At 65.2% G+C, this 16,740-nt stretch overlaps 1 protein-coding gene across 4 annotated transcripts in view; it reads right to left on the bottom strand.

Annotated features, from left to right (window-relative positions):
• Nucleotides 1-1,308: 1,308 nt before the first annotated feature.
• TRPM4 (transient receptor potential cation channel subfamily M member 4) overlaps nucleotides 1,309-16,740 on the bottom strand; it is a 29,239-nt gene continuing 13,807 nt past the window's right edge. Inside the window, exons 9-25 of one of the 4 annotated variants that reach the window (XM_078850007.1) lie at nucleotides 14,929-15,028; nucleotides 14,392-14,507; nucleotides 13,767-14,096; nucleotides 13,207-13,335; nucleotides 12,846-12,975; nucleotides 11,860-12,005; nucleotides 11,309-11,421; nucleotides 10,973-11,065; nucleotides 8,281-8,640; nucleotides 6,351-6,483; nucleotides 5,840-6,014; nucleotides 5,178-5,337; nucleotides 3,452-3,630; nucleotides 3,071-3,203; nucleotides 2,744-2,816; nucleotides 2,325-2,421; nucleotides 1,309-1,874 (exon numbers count right to left, since the gene is read on the bottom strand). In XM_078850007.1, coding sequence (XP_078706133.1) covers nucleotides 1,870-1,874; nucleotides 2,325-2,421; nucleotides 2,744-2,816; nucleotides 3,071-3,203; nucleotides 3,452-3,630; nucleotides 5,178-5,337; nucleotides 5,840-6,014; nucleotides 6,351-6,483; nucleotides 8,281-8,640; nucleotides 10,973-11,065; nucleotides 11,309-11,421; nucleotides 11,860-12,005; nucleotides 12,846-12,975; nucleotides 13,207-13,335; nucleotides 13,767-14,096; nucleotides 14,392-14,507; nucleotides 14,929-15,028 — 2,472 coding nt within the window. In that variant the 3' untranslated portion in view covers nucleotides 1,309-1,869. Of the gene's footprint in view, nucleotides 1,875-2,324; nucleotides 2,422-2,743; nucleotides 2,817-3,070; nucleotides 3,204-3,451; nucleotides 3,631-5,177; nucleotides 5,338-5,839; nucleotides 6,015-6,350; nucleotides 6,484-8,280; nucleotides 8,641-10,972; nucleotides 11,066-11,308; nucleotides 11,422-11,859; nucleotides 12,006-12,845; nucleotides 12,976-13,206; nucleotides 13,336-13,766; nucleotides 14,097-14,391; nucleotides 14,508-14,928; nucleotides 15,029-16,740 lie in introns of those variants that run through there. The other 3 variants (XM_078850008.1, XM_078850009.1, XR_013634909.1) reach the window with 3 other exon arrangements.

The following is a 16,740-nucleotide window of genomic DNA, read 5'->3' as shown; positions in this document are numbered from 1 at the left end:
CAGGAATCTGTCCCTGAGAGCGGTCATCCTCCTCCAGCTGCACGATTAACTGCGCCTTGGTGAACTTTCCAACGCTCAACCCTCTCTTTCTGCACAGGGTTACAATGTCCTTCTTAAGGAGACGGTGACAGGCCATCACTCCGCTCTTCCCAAGTTGTTGTGGACTCACAGGCCTGTGTGCTCTCAGCTCCCCACGGTTTCCAGGGAGAACCCCTAGTGTGCCAGCCCTTCTCGAGGTCACCACCTCTCTCCCAGGGTCGAGCGGCAGACTCCTCCTTCCCCCCTGGGACCGCTCGCTGCAATCCCCCGGGGGACCCTGTTACTGCAAAAGTCCTTCTCTCTGGTCACACACTCCCAGGGGTTAACCGCCCCCCGAAACTGCTCCTCTCTGAGCCTTCAGCACGCCTGGTCCTCGTCAATCCCCCTTCGTTTTACTGCTCCCCAGTCACTTACTGCAGGAAGCGCCATCCATGGGGTGCAGTACATCCCACCGCTGCCACCAGTTGTCACGGATTCCCTGGGCGATGCTCTGGAACTGCTCCCTATGCAGCCAGGCAGGACTCTGGGGAAGTCTCCTTTCTGTGAGCAGCCTGTCTGCAGGACACACAGCTCACCGGGCTCCACCTTCCTGGGTCTGACCTCGGAGCATTCAGCCTCCTCTGCCCCTCCGTGCGCTTCCCACAGCGAGTCCGCCCAGGCGGGGTCCTGGGGGGGCCAGAGTGTCCTGCCTCCCAACTCTACAGTCAGACGTGACTCTCAGCCAGCCAGTAACACAGAAGGTTTATTAGACGACAGGGACATGGTCTAAAACAGAGCTTGTAGGTGCAGAGAACGGGACCCCTCAGCTGAGTCCATTTTGGGGGGCAGTGAGCCAGACAACCACGTCTGCCCTTCACTCCATGTCCCAGCCAGCCCCAAACTGAAACTCCCTCCAGCCCCCCCTCCTCTGGGCTTTGTCCCTTTCCGGGCCAGGAGGTCACCGGATTCCTTTGTTCTCCAGCCCTTTCGCTCTCACCTGGCAGGGGGGAAGGGCCCAGGCCATCCGTTGCCAGGAAACAGGGTGTCGGCCATTCTCTGTGTCCAGACCCCTGCACACACCTGCCCTCTAGGGCTCTGCAAGGATCATACACCCTTATCCCATCCCCTAGATACTTAAGAACTGCCTAGGGGAAACTGAGGCACCCCCACACTATTCAGAGGAAACATTAAGAACAGTCCCACTTGGTCACAGTGCCCCGCCCTGCTACACAGCCCCCCTACCCCCAAGCAGGCTTCCAGTGACCTGACCTCCGACACCCCCACCCCCGTTGCTTCTCCTCCTTGTCTTTGTCTTGCTTCCCGGGCAAAGAGTCACCTGGTCGCAGCCCCCTCCTGGGCCTCAGGTTATGAAGGGCACCGGAGCCACCTCACCTGCCCCCGAGGGTCTCAGCCAAAGTCCCAGACCCCTATTCCCACCACCAAAGCACTGGTGCAGCACACAGGGAAACTGAGGCACACAGAGTATTAGCGTAGGACAGTAAGACTCACATGCAATATAACAAGATGAATAAAACCCCGCTTTGTCACGGGGGATCCGCTTGGGGGTGCCCTGAGATTTCTCTTCCTTCCCCACCTCCCACCAAGAGTCTGTGGCATCCGGACCCCTGGGTTCACAGCAGGGATCTCCTGAACTCCAGCCCCCCAGGACAGTCCATGGTGCCCGGATGCCTGGGTTCACAGTGGCGGGGGGGAGGGGGGAGTCCATGGTGCCCGGATGCCTGGGTTCACAGTGGCGGGGGCGGGGGGGAGTCCATGGTGCCCGGATGCCTGTGCTCGCAGCTGGGTGTCCATTCTCCGCAGCTGATGTCCTCGCTCGCTGGGGTTGGGGGGTCAGTCTGGGGGCAACAGGCAGATTCAGGACAGGCAGCTGTAATATCAGGGCAAGCCGGGGTGGGGGGGCATGCAGCCCCCCACAGCCACCAGCCAGCCCCAGTGTGTGTGGTGGGGAATAAACTCCTTCATCACTCCACCCTCCCCAGTTGGCTCTGGCCTGTTTCTCGGGGGCGGAGGGGGTGGAAACCCGGGAACTCCATGCAGGGGGGAGGACACCTGCGGGGCCATGCTCCAGGATCGGGGGAGGGGCCCCATAGGGACTATTGGGGGCGGGAGGAGCAACTGGGGATCAAGGGAAGGGGGTTCCCATGGGGAGAGTGGGGGCAGTGCAGGGGGGAGGGAGGGGGCACCCTATAGGGGGAGCCCAGGGCAATGGGGGGTGGTTAGTGCTGGGGGGCAGGAGGCACTGGGTGGGATACAAGGGCAGGGGTGTGGATGGGGGGGTCACTCACCTGATTTGAGTGCGGGGGGGGCGGGGCGGTTCTTTCCCAGGTCGCTCTGAGCCAGGGTGTCCACCATCCAGGAGAGGGCGCTGGTGCACTTCTCCATCTGGTGGGGAGTGGGGCAGGTGCTGAGGACCCCGCAGCCCCTCACCCCAGGATCCCCCCCACCTCAGCTGTCCCCCCCCTTCCCCCGGACCCCTCAGCCCCCCTCTGCTGCCCCCATTGCCCCTCCTGACCCCCCACATGACCCCTCCTGACTCCCCCACCTCAGCCGCCCCCCCTTCCCCCGGACCCCTCAGGCCCCCTCTGCCACCACCTTTGCCCCTCTTGACCCCCCACACGGCCTCTCCTGATTCCCCCACCCCTTCTCTATTATCCCCCCCCAGATCCCCCTGTCTTTGTACCCCACGTGTCCCCCAACCCCGTACCTGGGTCTCCAGGGTCTTGAGCCGTCGCTCCTGCTCCCGGACCTCAGCCAGTTGCTTCAAGGCCTGGTCGACCCTGCATGGGGGAGGAGACGGGGGGTCACTTGGGGGGGCCCCCTGATTCTTCCCTGGATCTCCAGGTGACCCCCAACTCTAATGCTCTCCCCCCCATACTCACCCCAGCCCCAGATTCACCGTTCCCTCCCTGAACCCCCAACCGCATACACCCCAGCTGCTCAATGCACCCCTGATCCCCCATACTCACCCTGCCCCTTCCTCCCTGCACCCCCATACATCCCTCTTCTCCAGCCCCCCCCCAGCCCCCCTCACTTCTGAGATGTCCGCCGGAGCCGCTCGGTGTCGCTGTCCCGTTTCTGGCGGCCCAGGGCTACCAGGTAATTCTCCTTCTGCACGGCCTCCCAGGTGAGCAGCTGGGCGTCCTGCTCCGGGGACAGGTCCCGCGCTGGGGACCCAGGCGTCCGGGCGGGGCGGGGGGGGGGAGGCAGACACATGAAAAGCCGGTGGGGGCCAGCTCCAGCCCCACATCAACTTGGTGACCCCCCCCCAAAAGACCCGCAGAGCGACCCTCAGATCTGCCCCCCCACCCCTCCCAGCACTGCCACCTCCCTCCAAACCCTTGTCCCTGCCCCCACAGCACTGCCCCTGGTCCTGCCCCACCCCTGCTAGGAGCCCCCCCCCGCAGCCACTCACCAAAGTGGCGGCTCTTGGCAGAGCCCCCCCGGGCCCGGTGGCGCAGCAGCTGGCGCAGGTGGCTGATGATGATGAAGGGGGGGGCCAGGGCCGGCCGGTTGTGATACTCCAGGATCAGGCTGTAACGCTGCGACTTCCAGTAGGTGTCGCTGTTGCCCTGCACCTTGGCAAAGGTGTAACTGGGGGGTGGGGCGAGGGGTATGTCAGACGGGCGGGGGAGCAAAGGGACACTAGGCTGCCCCCACCAGGCCCTCGCACGCTCATCAGCTCGCCCTCTGCATGCACTAGTGCACTGGGGCCTCGCACGTTCCTCAGCTCTCCCTCTGCATGCACTAGTGCACTGGGGCCTCGCACGCTCATCAACTCGCCGTCTGCATGCACTAGTGCACTGGGGCCTCGCACGTTCCTCAGCTCTCCCTCTGCATGCACTAGTGCACTGGGGCCTCGCACGCTCATCAACTCGCCGTCTGCATGCACTAGTGCACTGGGGCCTCGCACGCTCATCAACTCGCCGTCTGCATGCACTAGTGCACTGGGGCCTCGCACGTTCCTCAGCTCTCCCTCTGCATGCACTAGTGCACTGGGGCCTCGCACGCTCATCAACTCGCCGTCTGCATGCACTAGTGCACTGGGGCCTCGCACGCTCATCAACTCGCCATCTGCATACACTAGTGCACTGGGGCCTCACACGCTCATCAACTCGCTGTCTGCATGCACTAGTGCACTGGGGCCTCGCACGCTCATCAACTCGCCGTCTGCATGCACTAGTGCACTGGGGCCTCACACGTTCCTCAGCTCGCCCTCTGCATGCACTAGTGCACTGGGGCCTCGCACATTCCTCAGCTCTCCCTCTGCATGCACTAGTGCACTGGGGCCTTGCACGCTCATCAACTAGACCCTCTGCATGCACTAGTGCACTGGGGCCTCGCACGTTCCTCAGCTCTCCCTCTGCATGCACTAGTGCACTGGGGCCTCGCACGCTCATCAACTCGCCCTCTGCATGCACTAGTGCACTGGGGCCTCGCACGCTCATCAACTCGCCCTCTGCATGCACTAGTGCACTGGGGCCTCGCACGCTCATCAACTTGCCCTCTGCATGCACTAGTGCACTGGGGCCTCGCACGCTCATCAACTCGCCGTCTGCATGCACTAGTGCACTGGGGCCTCGCACATTCCTCAGCTCTCCCTCTGCATGCACTAGTGTACAAGGGCCTCACGCTGGTCAGCTCTGCCTCTGCACACGCATGTGCATTGGCACCTCGCACAATCCTCAGTGTGTCCTATGCACATGCTAGTGCACCAGGGCTTGCACGCTCATCAGCTCACCCTTTGTCCGTGCCGGTGCTCCGGGGCCTGGCACACACAGCAGCTCACTGTCCGCACACACCAGTGCACGGGGGCCTTGCACAATTGTCAGCTCACTTTCTGCACATGCTCGTGTACCAGGCCTTGCATGCTTGTCAGCTCACCCTCCACCCTCACTTGTGCCCTGGGGCCTTGCACACTCCTCCACTCTCCATCCACACGTTCTAGTGCATTGACATGTCAACTCACTCTTCACGCATTCTCCTTGCACTAGTGCCCGGCACCATCCATGCTCGCCACACGCACTCATTCACTTGACCCCTTGCGCACATCTTAACGCAGGGTACACGTGTCCCACTGCGCCCTGCCCCTCGCACACTCCCCAGCTCCCTGCGCACCCCCGGGGCCCGCCAGGTGGTACCTGAACATGGCAATGAGGAGGTTGAGGAGCAGGATGTTGGCGACGAGGAGGAAGATGACGAGGAGAACCAGGACCAGCCAGTTGGCGTAAGTGTTCATGCAGGGCGTGCCCTCCTTCGCCCCCGAGTCGTCCGTGCAGTTCGACCCCGCGATCTGCGCTGCTGGGGGTGGGGGGGTTGAGATCTGTGAGCCAGCCCATCCCCCGCCCTGGGGCCAGATGGGAGCCAGCGCCCCCTAGAGGGGACAGGCTGCTCACCCCACTCCCCGCCCCCCTGAGCCAGCCAGTCCCCACCCTGGGGCCGGGTGGAGCCGGCGCCCCCTAGAGGGGACAGGCCCCGGGCCCCACTCCCCGCCCCCCTGAGCCAGCCAGTCCTCACCCCGGGACCAGATGGGAGCCAGCGCCCCCTAGAGGGGACAGGCTGCTCACCCCACTCCCCGCCCCCCTGAGCCAGCCAGTCCCCACCCTGGGGCCAGGTGGAGCCGGCGCCCCCTAGAGGGGACAGGCTGCTCACCCCATTCCCCGCCCCCCTGAGACAGCCAGTCCCCGCCCTGGGGCCAGGGGGAGCCGGCACCCCCTAGAGGGGACAGGCCCCATGCCCCATTCACCGCCCCCCTGAGCCAGCCAGTCCCCGTCCTGGGGCTGGGGGCAGCCATGCCCCGCACCATCGATCTCGTTGAGCGGGATCTGGCCGAAGATCTGCAGGTAGGGCCGGTAGAAGACACGGCGGAAGATCCAGGCCAGGCGCTTGTCACTGGGATGCAGCAGCCCCTCGGTCGTCACCCCGTAGGCCACCAGCCAGACGGCCAGGAAGAAGAGGAAGAGGAAGACGTCCTTCATCTGTCGGGGGGGGAGCATGAGCACCTGGGATGGGTCCCCCCCAACCCTCCACTGGCCCCCACCTGGTCAGACCCCCCACAACTTCCACATCCCCCTCCTGGTCAGACCCCAACTGCCCCCCACAACCCGCCCTGGGGCCCCCACATCCCCCTCCTGGCCAGAGCCCCTCCACTGCCCCCATAACCCCCATGAGCCCCCCCCATATCCCCTTCCTGGCCAGAGCCCTCCACTGCCCCCCTCAACACAAGAATCCCCCCAAACCCCACCTCCACGCCCTTTCCCACCCTGCCCCCCCCTTTTCCGTCCGTCCCTCAGCCCCTTCGATCCCCCGCTCACCATCTTGCCCGCGATGATCATCTTGGGGCCCAGCTGTTTGTTGACGGCGAAGATGTGGATGAGACGTAGGGTGAAGACCATGAAGTCCAGGCAGAGCACGGTGCGCCCCAATGGGTAGGTCCCTTGAAACATCCTGTGGCGGGGGGAAGGGGGTTGAGCCAGGGTCCAATCTCCCTAGCACAGCGGGGAGCTGCCCCCAATCCCCTCCCCAAACCACAGCCAGGGACCCCAGCTCAGTCGGGGGGTGATTCTGGGCCGAGGTGGGGGATGGGTCAGGGGGACCCCAACACCCTCCCCACTCACAGCTGGGGCCATGCGGTGTGACTCTGTGCCGGGGGGGCAGGTACGGAGCCATGCCTGGTGGGATGGGGGCAACTGGGATGGGGGGGCGGCACCATGCCTGGGCAGGGATGGGAGACTGCGGGTGCCAGGGGCTGGAGGCACCATGCCCAGGCAGGGGGATGGGGAGACGGGAGGCTGCTGGTGCCAGGCCCATGGGGGTGCTGAGCGAGGAGGGGGCGGGAGGCTGAGGGTGCCAGGCCCACGGGGGTGCTGAGCGAGGAGGGGACGGGAGGCTGAGGGTGCCAGGCCCACGGGGGTGCTGAGCGAGGAGGGGACGGGAGGCTGCGGGTGCCAGGCCCACGGGGGTGCTGAGCGAGGAGGGGACGGGAGGCTGAGGGTGCCAGGCCCACGGGGGTGCTGAGCGAGGAGGGGACGGGAGGCTGAGGGTGCCAGGCCCACGGGGGTGCTGAGCGAGGAGGGGACGGGAGGCTGAGGGTGCCAGGCCCACGGGGGTGCTGAGCGAGGAGGGGGCGGGAGGCTGTGGGTGCCAGGGGCTGGAGGCACCGTGCCCAGGCAGGGGGATGGGGAGATGGGAGACTGCGGGTGCCAGGGGTAGGGGGCACCATGCCCAGGCAGGGCGATGGGGAGATGGGAGGCTGCGGGTGGGGGTGCTGAGCGATGGGGGGATGGGAGGCTGCGGGTGCTAGGCCCATGGGGGTGCTGAGCAAGGGGGAGATGGGAGGCTGAGGGTGCCAGGCCCACGGGGGTGCTGAGCAATGGGGGGCTGGGAGGCTGCCGGTGCCAGGGGCTGGGGGCACCATGCCCAGGCAGGCAGATGGGGAGATGGGAGGCTGTGGGTGCCAAGTGCTGGGGGCACCATGCCCAGGCAGCGGGATGGGGAGATGGGAGGCTGCGGGTGCCAAGGGCTGTGGGCACCATGCCCAGGCAGGGGGATGGGGAGATGGGAGGCTGCGGGTGCCAAGGGCTGGGGGCACCATGCCCAGGCAGGGGGATGGGGAGACGGGAGGCTGCGGGTGCCAGGGCCATGGGGGTGCTGAGCGAGGAGGGAACGAGAGGCTGCGGGTGCCAGGGGCTGGGGGCACCATGCCCAGGCAGGGGGGTGGGGAGATGGGAGGCTGCGGGTGGGGGTGTTGAGCAGTGGGGGGACAGGAGGCTGTGGGTGCTAGGCCCATGGGGGTGCTGAGCAAGGGGGAGATGGGAGGCTGCGGGTGCCAGGGGCTGGGGGCACCGTGCCCAGGCAGGGGGATGGGGAGATGGGAGGCTGTGGGTGGGGGTGCTGAGCAGTGGGGGGACGGGAGGCTATGGGTGCTAGGCCCATGGGGGTGCTGAGCAAGGGGGAGATGGGAGGCTGCAGGTGCCAGGGGCTGGGGGCACCGTGCCCAGGCAGGGGGATGGGGAGATGGGAGGCTGCGGGTGCCAGGGGCTGGGGGCACCGTGCCCAGGCAGGGGGATGGGGAGATGGGAGGCTGCGGGTGCCAGGGGCTGGGGGCACCGTGCCCAGGCAGGGGGATGGGGAGATGGGAGGCTGCGGGTGCCAAGGGCTGGGGGCACTGTGCCCAGGCCAGGGGCGTGGGGGGACGGGGGACGGGTGGCTGGGGGCTTCACCCAGGCCCGCTGGGGGTCTCACCGGCAGACGGCCCCCAGCAGGAAGAGCCCCAGGGCGGTGAGGTCGAACTGGTTCCAGGGGTCCTGCAGGTAGGCGCGGGCGCGCTGGGCCAGCGGCCGGCTCCCGGTGAAGCAGCCCTGACGGAGCTCCTCGCACAGCAGGGTGAAGACCCAGGCGTAGAGCAGGACCTCGGCGGCGTGGGGGCCTTCGGGCGGGGGGCGCGGGAAGTCCAGCAGCAGCACGTAGGAGAAGAGCAGCAGGAAGAGCAGGTACATCACCACGTTGCCCAGGAAGGCTGTCACCGGAGCCCCCCAGAACCGGCGCCAGCCCCAGAGCCAGGCCCAGCCCGGCCGCCGGGGGGAGCTCAGCGAGGACGCCGACCTGCGGGGAGCGGGGTCAGATCTCAGCATGGCGGGGCTCTGGCTTGTGGGGGGGTCAGATCTCAGCATGGGGGGGCTCTGGCTTGTGGGGGGGGTCAGATCTCAGCATGGGGGGGCCATGGCCATGGCGGGGGCTCTGGCTTGCAGGGGTGGTTAGATCTCAGCATCGGGGATTCAGCCATGGGGAGGTCTCTGAGCTGCAGGGTGTGTGGGGGGGGGGGTCAGATCTCAGCATGGGGGGGTGACACCCTGTGTCACGAAGTGTGGGGGAGTCAGGGCCCTGCACCCCCCTCTTCCTGCGATTCACCGTGACTCTCAGCCAGCCAGGACACTGGAAGGTTTATTGGACGACAGGAACACGGTCCCAAACAGAGCTTGTTGATACAACTGGGACCCCTCAGATAGACCCTTCTGGGGGGCAGGGAGCTTAGACCCCAGCCTTGGGGTTCCCTCCATTTCCCCTGTCCACTCCCAACTCAAGACCCCCTCCAGCCGACTCCCCAGCCTCCCCCCGGCTCCTCCTCCAGCCTTTCATAGAATCATGGAAGATCAGGGTTGGAAGGGACTTCAGGAGGTATCTAGTCCAACCCTCTGCTCAAAGCAGGACCAATTGCTTCCCGGGCAAAAAGGTGTCACCTGGCCCCAACCCCCCCCGCCCCCCGGCTCAGGTTACATGCTCAGGTATCATCCCTCCAGTGAAGCCCCCCCTGCTATCCCCAGTAAAACTCCCCCGCAACATTCCCAGGTCAATCCGCCCCACTCCCTGCTCCGTCACACCCTGGCACCCCAAAATCCGCCACGGCCATGGAATGAGGATGTGTTTTGTGCCAAATCTGCCTTGTGAGGTATCATTCGAAAAGTCTCGATCTGCTGGACACTAATATCGCTGTGTGGTGTGTGCAGCTGTCGCATGAGAAGTTATGAAGTTTGCGAAGTGGGAATGTTCTTAATGTTTTCTCTGAATACTGCGTGGGTGCCTCAGTTTCCCCTATGCAGTTCTTATGTATCTGGGTGGTGGGATAGGGGTGTGTGATTATTGCAGAGCCCTAGAGGGCAGGTGTGATGCCATCTGCACAAAGAATGGCCGACACCCTGTCTCCTGGCAACTCATGGCCTGGCCCAGCCCCCGCTGCAAGGTGCCAGCTGAAGGTGTTGGAGAACAAAGAGATCCGGTGGCCTCCTGGCCCCGGGGAGAGACAAAGGCCCGAGGAGGGGCTGGAGGGAGTTTCAGTTTGGAGCTGGCTGGGACCTGACTGAGGGGGTCCTGTTTTCTGCACCTACAAGCTCTGGTTTGGACTGTGTTCCTGTCGGCTTATAAACCTTCTGTGTTACTGGCTGGCTGAGAGTGACGGTGAATCGCAGGAAGTGCGGGGTGCAGGGCCCCGACTCGCCCGCACTCCGTGACAGTAAGTGTCTGTGTTACTGAAACATGTCACGAGGTTGGGGACACCCACAAGCCTCCTTTCCGGTATGCCGGTAAAAAGGCCAACCAATGCTAATGGCTCCTTGAGGAAAAAGCCCCACGCACAAGGGTCACCCCAGGAACTGGGTACGCTAGAAACCTCTCCGACACAATGGGAACTGTTTGACCCAGCTCACAGCAAGAGAGTTTTCCAGCAAGGGGGGAGAAGGTATCAAAGGGGGACAATGACATCACGGGGGGACCTCACTCTCCCTGCAACACCTGGAAACACCTGAGGGGCAAGGACTGAACTGGGGGAAGTGCAGGTCCCAGGCTAGAGGGATTTCTAGCCTGTGTATGAAAACCTGGAGAAACCAAGGCAGCTTGTGCCATCAGAATCTGCCAGCCCGTTTATTGCTCCGGGGGAGAATTTGTTCATTCATCTCCTGTCTATCTAGCATGTTAAGCTCAGTTTGCGGTTTTGTTTATTTGCTAGGTAATCTGCTCTGATCTGTTTCCTATCCCTTAGAATCTTTTGCAGTTAATAAACCGGTTTTTGTTCTGTCTAAACCCAGTGTGTGGAAATGATCACAGGGGGCAGGAAGCTGTCCATATCTCTCTCCACATTAAGCGAGGGGGCGAATTTCAGGAGCTTACGCTGTGCAGTGCAAGACGGGATCATTTTGGGTTTACACTCCGGGGGGGGGCGGTGCCTCAGGAACTGGGAGGGGACTTAGCTGAGCCTGATCACAGCATCTGTGTGTGTAGCCGCAGCTGGGTGTGTCCCGACCTGGGTGTGTGCTGGTGGAAGTGTAGGACCAGGAGCGGGTTTGCTCTGATCTGGGAGGGGACAAGGGCAGGACCCCTCAGCACCATGGGATCCAATGTATGAGGCACCCCAGCCCTCTCCCCCCCGGGCTGCCCCCCTTACCCCGTGAGGATCTCCTCCACGGGGCATTTCCCGTCGGCATCCAGGTTCTCCAGGGTGTGGGGCTTCTCCTGCTGCAGATCCTCCTCCATCGCCCTGGGGGGTGGGGGTGGGGAGAGAGATAGACTGAGTTTGGGTCCTCGGTGCTGCGAGCTTCCTCCCAGCAGTGCCCCCAGTTGGGGACCCCGGCGCTGCAAGCTTCCCCACAGAAGTGCCCCTAGCCGGGGATCCTGGCGCTGCAAACTTCCCCATAGCAATGCCCCAGCCAGGGACCCCGGTGCTGCAAGCTTCCCCACAACAGTGCCCCCTTATGTAGCTGACCCCATCCCCAGCACCCACCTGAAGGTGATGAGGTTGGTGAAGATGAGGGGGGGGCAGAAGAAGGTGAGGAGGAGTTTCCAGACGGGCGTGGACCTTTCCATCTCGCCCCACCAGTTCTGGGTCAGCAGCGCCTGCGGGCAGCGGGAGGGAGGGGAGGTTAGCGCTGGGTGGGGGTCCCTTCTTACCCAACCCCCCCCAGGTCCCCTCTCCAAATCTTCCCCCTCCCCCTGTACCTGCATCCCCCCATACCCACACCTGCCTCCTACCCACCCCCCCGTACCCACCTCTATACCTGCCTCGTACCTGCCCTCCCAAACCTGCCCCGCCCCCATACCTGCCCCCCTATACCCACACCTGCCTCGTACCCGCCCCCCGTACCCACCTCTATACCTGCCTCGTACCCGCCCTCCCATACCCGCCCCGCCCCTGTACCCGCCCCCCATACCCACCCCGCCCCCGTACCCGCCCCCTATACCCGCCCCGCCCCCGTACCCGCCCCCTGTACCCACCTCTATACCTGCCTCATACCCACCCTCCCATACCCGCCCCTGTACCCGCCCCCCGCGTACCTGCACCCCGTCGTGGGCAAAGAAGCACCGGGCCTCGGCCAGCCAGGCGAGCTGCAGGCAGGTGGCCCCGCCCCAGAGGTGGGAGCGACGCACGAGGAGCTGAGAGGCCCGAGACTCGCTGTTCCCATAACACTCGCCGAACACGCCTGGGGGATGGGGGGGGGTCAATGGTGACACCCCTGGGACCTCCCAGCCCCCCTCGCACCCCCGTATCACCCCCTGCACCCCCTGTACAGCCCCCTGCACCCCCATATCACCCCCTGCACCCCCCGTATCACCTCCTGCCTGCCCATCCCCCCTTCGCCCCCCCATACCTCCCCCTGCACCCCTGAACCACTCCCTGCATCCCCCCGTACTGCCCCTGAACCCCCGTACTGCCCCCTGCACGCCCATCCCCCCTTCACCCCCCATACCGCCCCCTGCACCCCTGCACCACCCCCTGAACCCCTCTGTACTGCCCCCTGCACCCCCATATCACCCCCTGCACCCCCCGTATCGCCTCCTGCCTGCCCATCCCCCCTTCACCCCCCATACCTCCCCCTGCACCCCTGAACCACCCCCTGCATCCCCCCGTACTGCCCCTGAACCCCCGTACTGCCCCCCGCACGCCCATCCCCCCTTCACCCCCCATACCGCCCCCTGCACCCCTGAACCACCCCCTGGACCCTCCATACTGCCCCCTGCACCCCTGTACTGCCCCTGCACGCCCCATACCACCCCCTGCACACCCATCCCCCATCACCTCCATACCGCCCCCTGCACCCCCATCCGCCCATACTGCCCCCTGCATCACCCGCTGCACCCCCCTGCACTGCCCCCTGAACCCCTGTACCACCCCTGGACCCCCCATACTGCCCCCTGCACCCCTGCCCCTGCATGCCCCATACCGCCCCCTGCACGCCCATCCCCCCATCACCTCAATACCGCCCCGTGCACCCCCCCTGCACCCCCCACACTGCCCTGCCCCCCGTCTCCGCCCCCTTCACCGATGGCCAGGGTCTGGAACTTCATGGCCAGCTCCTTCATGTCCACGGCCTCCTGCGCATCCGATTCGAGGTGGGAGAGTTCCCGCAGGATACGTGCCCCCACCAGCGACCCCCCCACCGCGTCCGGGGCCTGCGGGGGAGAGGGTTACAGAGAGAGACACCCCCCGGCGACCCCCGGATCTGCGTCCCTGCCAGCGCCCCCCCCCATGGTACTCCCACTCCCCCGAGGGTCTCCCACTGCCCCCAGCATCCCCTCGGGTCTCCCCCCAGCTCCCCTTCCCCCGGGGGTCTCCCCCTCCCCCTAGCATCTCCAGGGGTCTCCCCCCACCCCCCAGCTCCCCGCCCCCTGGGCCCCCCTCACCATCTCCCAGCAGTACGTGGCCATCTCGCCCCGGTTGAGCAGCACAGCCCAGATGAAGAGGTCAGTCCAGGGGTTCCGGGTGCACTGGTCGCGGTAGGGGGGGTCCCCGTCCAGCAGGGGACCCTTCTTCTGGGGGGGCGGGGAGAAAAGGGGGAAGGGTCAGAACCACGTGGATGAGGAGACCCCTGCTGGCAGCCCCCCCATCTTCCCCCACCTCCCACTGCAACCCTCAGGGTCCCACCCCAGCCTCCTGCCCCTATGCCCCCCCACATACCCCTGCCCCATTGTGACCCCCATCTTATTGCACCCACATACCCCAGCCCCCCAGCATACCTCAGCCCCCTTGGGTCCCCACCCTGCCCCCATCAACTAACGCGGCCCCCTTGTCCCTGCAGGTACACCAGGCCCCCTGTACACCCCCTCCTCTCGCATCCCTGCCCCCTTTGCCCTCCCGGCCAGCCCCCCAGTGCACCCCCTCCTCCCATGTCCTTGGCCATGTACCCCAGGCCCCCCGTGCTCCCCACCTCCCACGTCCCTGCCCCCCTTGGCCCCTCACATACCCCAGCTCCCTTGGAGTCCAGGGGGTGCAGCCTGGCATAGAAGGGGGCGCAGACGTCGCCCAGCAGCTCGCGGAGCAGGCGGGCCACCTGGGTCAGGGGGCAGTCGGGGGGGCGCTCCACATGCTGGTAGTGGGGGGGTTCGGGCCCCCCCTGGCGCCGCGCCAGCAGCTGGTGCAGCAGCGAGGCCTCGGGGATCCCCCGGTACAGCTCCCCCAGGCGCCCCCAGGTCAGGAACTTGCCCAGGTCCAGCCCGTTCTCCACGAACAGACGCACCAGGGCCGGGCGGTCCCCCAGCAGCGCGTCCCGCATGGGCTCCTCCAGCAGGTGGGGCTGCGGGGCGGGGGGGAGAGAACCCAGGTTAGCACCTGCCCTGTGAGCACCAGCCCCGCAAGAGCCCCCAAGGACCCTGGACACCCCCCACCAGAGTGTCCCCCCCTCGCCTCTGTGCCGGCTCCCCAGCTCCCCTCTCAGCTCCCCATGGGGGTCCCTCCTCCCCCTCAGCTCCTCCCCCGGGGTCTCCCCTCCCCCTGCTCCCCTGGGGGCCCCCAGCTCCTCCTTCTGGGATCCCCCTCCCCCAGGGTCCTCCCAGCTCCTCCCTCAGGGTCCCTGCCCTGCTCCCCCTCACCTCCCAATGGATGTCTCCACGGAAGAGCTCAGAGCGGGCGATGTCCACGCGGTTCCAGGCCACAGCCAGGCGCAGCTCGTCCAGGTACTGGGTGGCCTCACCGGTCAGGTGGCCGCCTGTGGAGGGGCAGGGGGCGGGATGGCTGTGGTAGCTGTGTGACTCAGTTTCCCCACCCTGGCAGCCTGGCGGGGATGGGGAGGGCTCAGCCCAAAGGCAGGCCGCGTCAATGCAGCTTGAATGTGTCCACATGGGGCTCAGTGGGGAGCCACCGATCCGCGCTGAATCCGGGCTGGGGTCTCTGCTGTGGTGGACCAACCTGGGGGGCTCCCTCTCCCCCAGACCAGGAGGACAGTCGCTGGGCCCAGCTGCTGTGGGGTGCAGCCAGCCCCATAACCATGAATACTCCGGGAGGTGGGGAGGGCGGGAAGGTGGCAGCGGGGGAAGTGCGGGATACCCTGGGGAGGGTGGGGAGATCCTAGGGGGAAGAGCAGCATGGGGGGAACTCTGGGGGGGGCTGGGGGGGGGGTGGCGGCTCACCTCTGACCAGAGCTTTGAGCAGCACCGTCTCAAACTCCTCCAGCCCCTCCTCATCCGAATAGACAGTGACCAGGTCCCGCAGCGCCAGGATCTCCTCCACCTGGGGGGGCAGGTCCGACACTCCATGACACCCCCAAACCCCTGCACCCCTCTCCCCACAGCATCAGGATCCACTCCACCTAGAGGGCAGGTCTGACACCCCGTGACCCCCCTGCATCCCGCTCCCCGCAACACCAGGATCTGCTCTGCCTTGGGGGGCAGGTTGGACACCCCATAACCCTGCTGCACCCCTGCACCCCCTTCCCCACAGTACCAGACTCCGCTCCACCTGAGGGGCAGGTCGGACACCCCATGACCCCCCCCACAGCCCCTCCCCACATTGTCGGGATCTGCTCCACGGGGGGGGGGCAGGTCCAACATCCCATCACCCCCCCGTCACTCCCCTCCCTACAGTGCCAGGATCCACTCCACTGGGGAGGGAGGTCTGTAAGAAGTGAAGATTTTCCCCCATTACTGTGACGAAGTGGGACTGTTCCTAATGTTTCCTCTGAATAGTGTGGGGGTGCCTCAGTTTCCCCTAGGCAGTTCTTAAGTCTCTAGGGGGTGGGATAAGGGTGTATGATCATTGCAGAGCCCTAGAGGGCAGGTGTGTGCAGGGGGCTGGACACAGAGAATGGCCGACACCCTGTTTCCTGGCAACTGATGGCCTGGGCCCTTCCCCCCTGCAAGGTGAGAGCTAAAGGGTTGGAGAACAAAGGAATCAGGTGACCTCCTGGCCCGGGGAAAGGGACAAAGCCCAGAGGAGGAGGGGCTGGAGGGACTTTCAGTTTGGGGCTGGCTGGGACATGGAGTGAAGGGCAGACGTGGTTGTCTGGCTCCCTGCCCCCCAAAATGGACCCAGCTGAGGGGTCCCGTTCTCTGCACCTACAAGCTCTGTGTTAGACCATGTTCCTGTCGTTTAATAAACCTTCTGTTTTACTGGCTGGCTGAGAGTCACGTCTGACTGTGAAGTTGCGGGGCAGGACCCTCTGGCTTCCCCAGGAGCCCCGGACTCGCTGGGGGAAGCGCACGGAGGGGCAGAGGAGGCTGAATGCTCCTAGGTCAGACCCAGGAAGGTGGAAGCTGTGTGAGCTGTGTGTCCTGCAGACAAGCTGCTCACAGAAAGGCAACTGCCCCAGAGTCCTGCCTGGCTGCATGGGGAGCAGTTCCAGAGCATCGCCCAGGGACTCCGTGACAACTGGTGGCAGCGGTGGGATGTACTGCACCCCGTGGACGGCGCTTCCTGCAGTAAGTGACTGGAGAGCAGTAAAACGAAGGGGGATTGACGGGGACCAGGCGTGCTGAAGATTCAGAGAGTGACGGTTTCAGGGGGCGGTTAACCCCTGGGAGTGTGTGACCAGAGAGAAGGACTTTTGCAGTAACAGGGTCCCCCGGATTGCAGTGAGCAGTCCAAGGGGCGGAGGAGTCTGCAGCTCGACCCTGGGAGAGAGGTGGTGACCTCGAGAAGGGCTGGCACACGAGGGGTTCTCCCTGGAAACCGTGGGGAGCTGAGAGCACACAGGCCTGTGAGTCCACAACAACTTGAGAAGAGCGGAGTGACGGCCTGTCACCGTCTCCTTAAGAAGGACATTGTAACCCTGTGCAGAAAGAGAGGGTTGAGCGTTGGAAAGTTCACCAAGGCGCAGTTCATCCTGCAGCTGGAGGAGGATGACCGCTCTCAGGAACAGATTCCTGACCCCAAATGGGGCTATAGCAGGATCTGGGAGCAGCTGGAGTGGGAGCCAGGCATCCCCAAGACTCCTGTCCCCGACC

Source organism: Lepidochelys kempii, chromosome 23 (assembly GCF_965140285.1).
Source record: "Lepidochelys kempii isolate rLepKem1 chromosome 23, rLepKem1.hap1, whole genome shotgun sequence".
NCBI classification, from domain to species: Eukaryota; Metazoa; Chordata; order Testudines; family Cheloniidae; genus Lepidochelys; species Lepidochelys kempii.
Note: the sequence above shows the minus strand (reverse complement) of the source record. Positions and strands in the feature narration are given on the sequence as shown.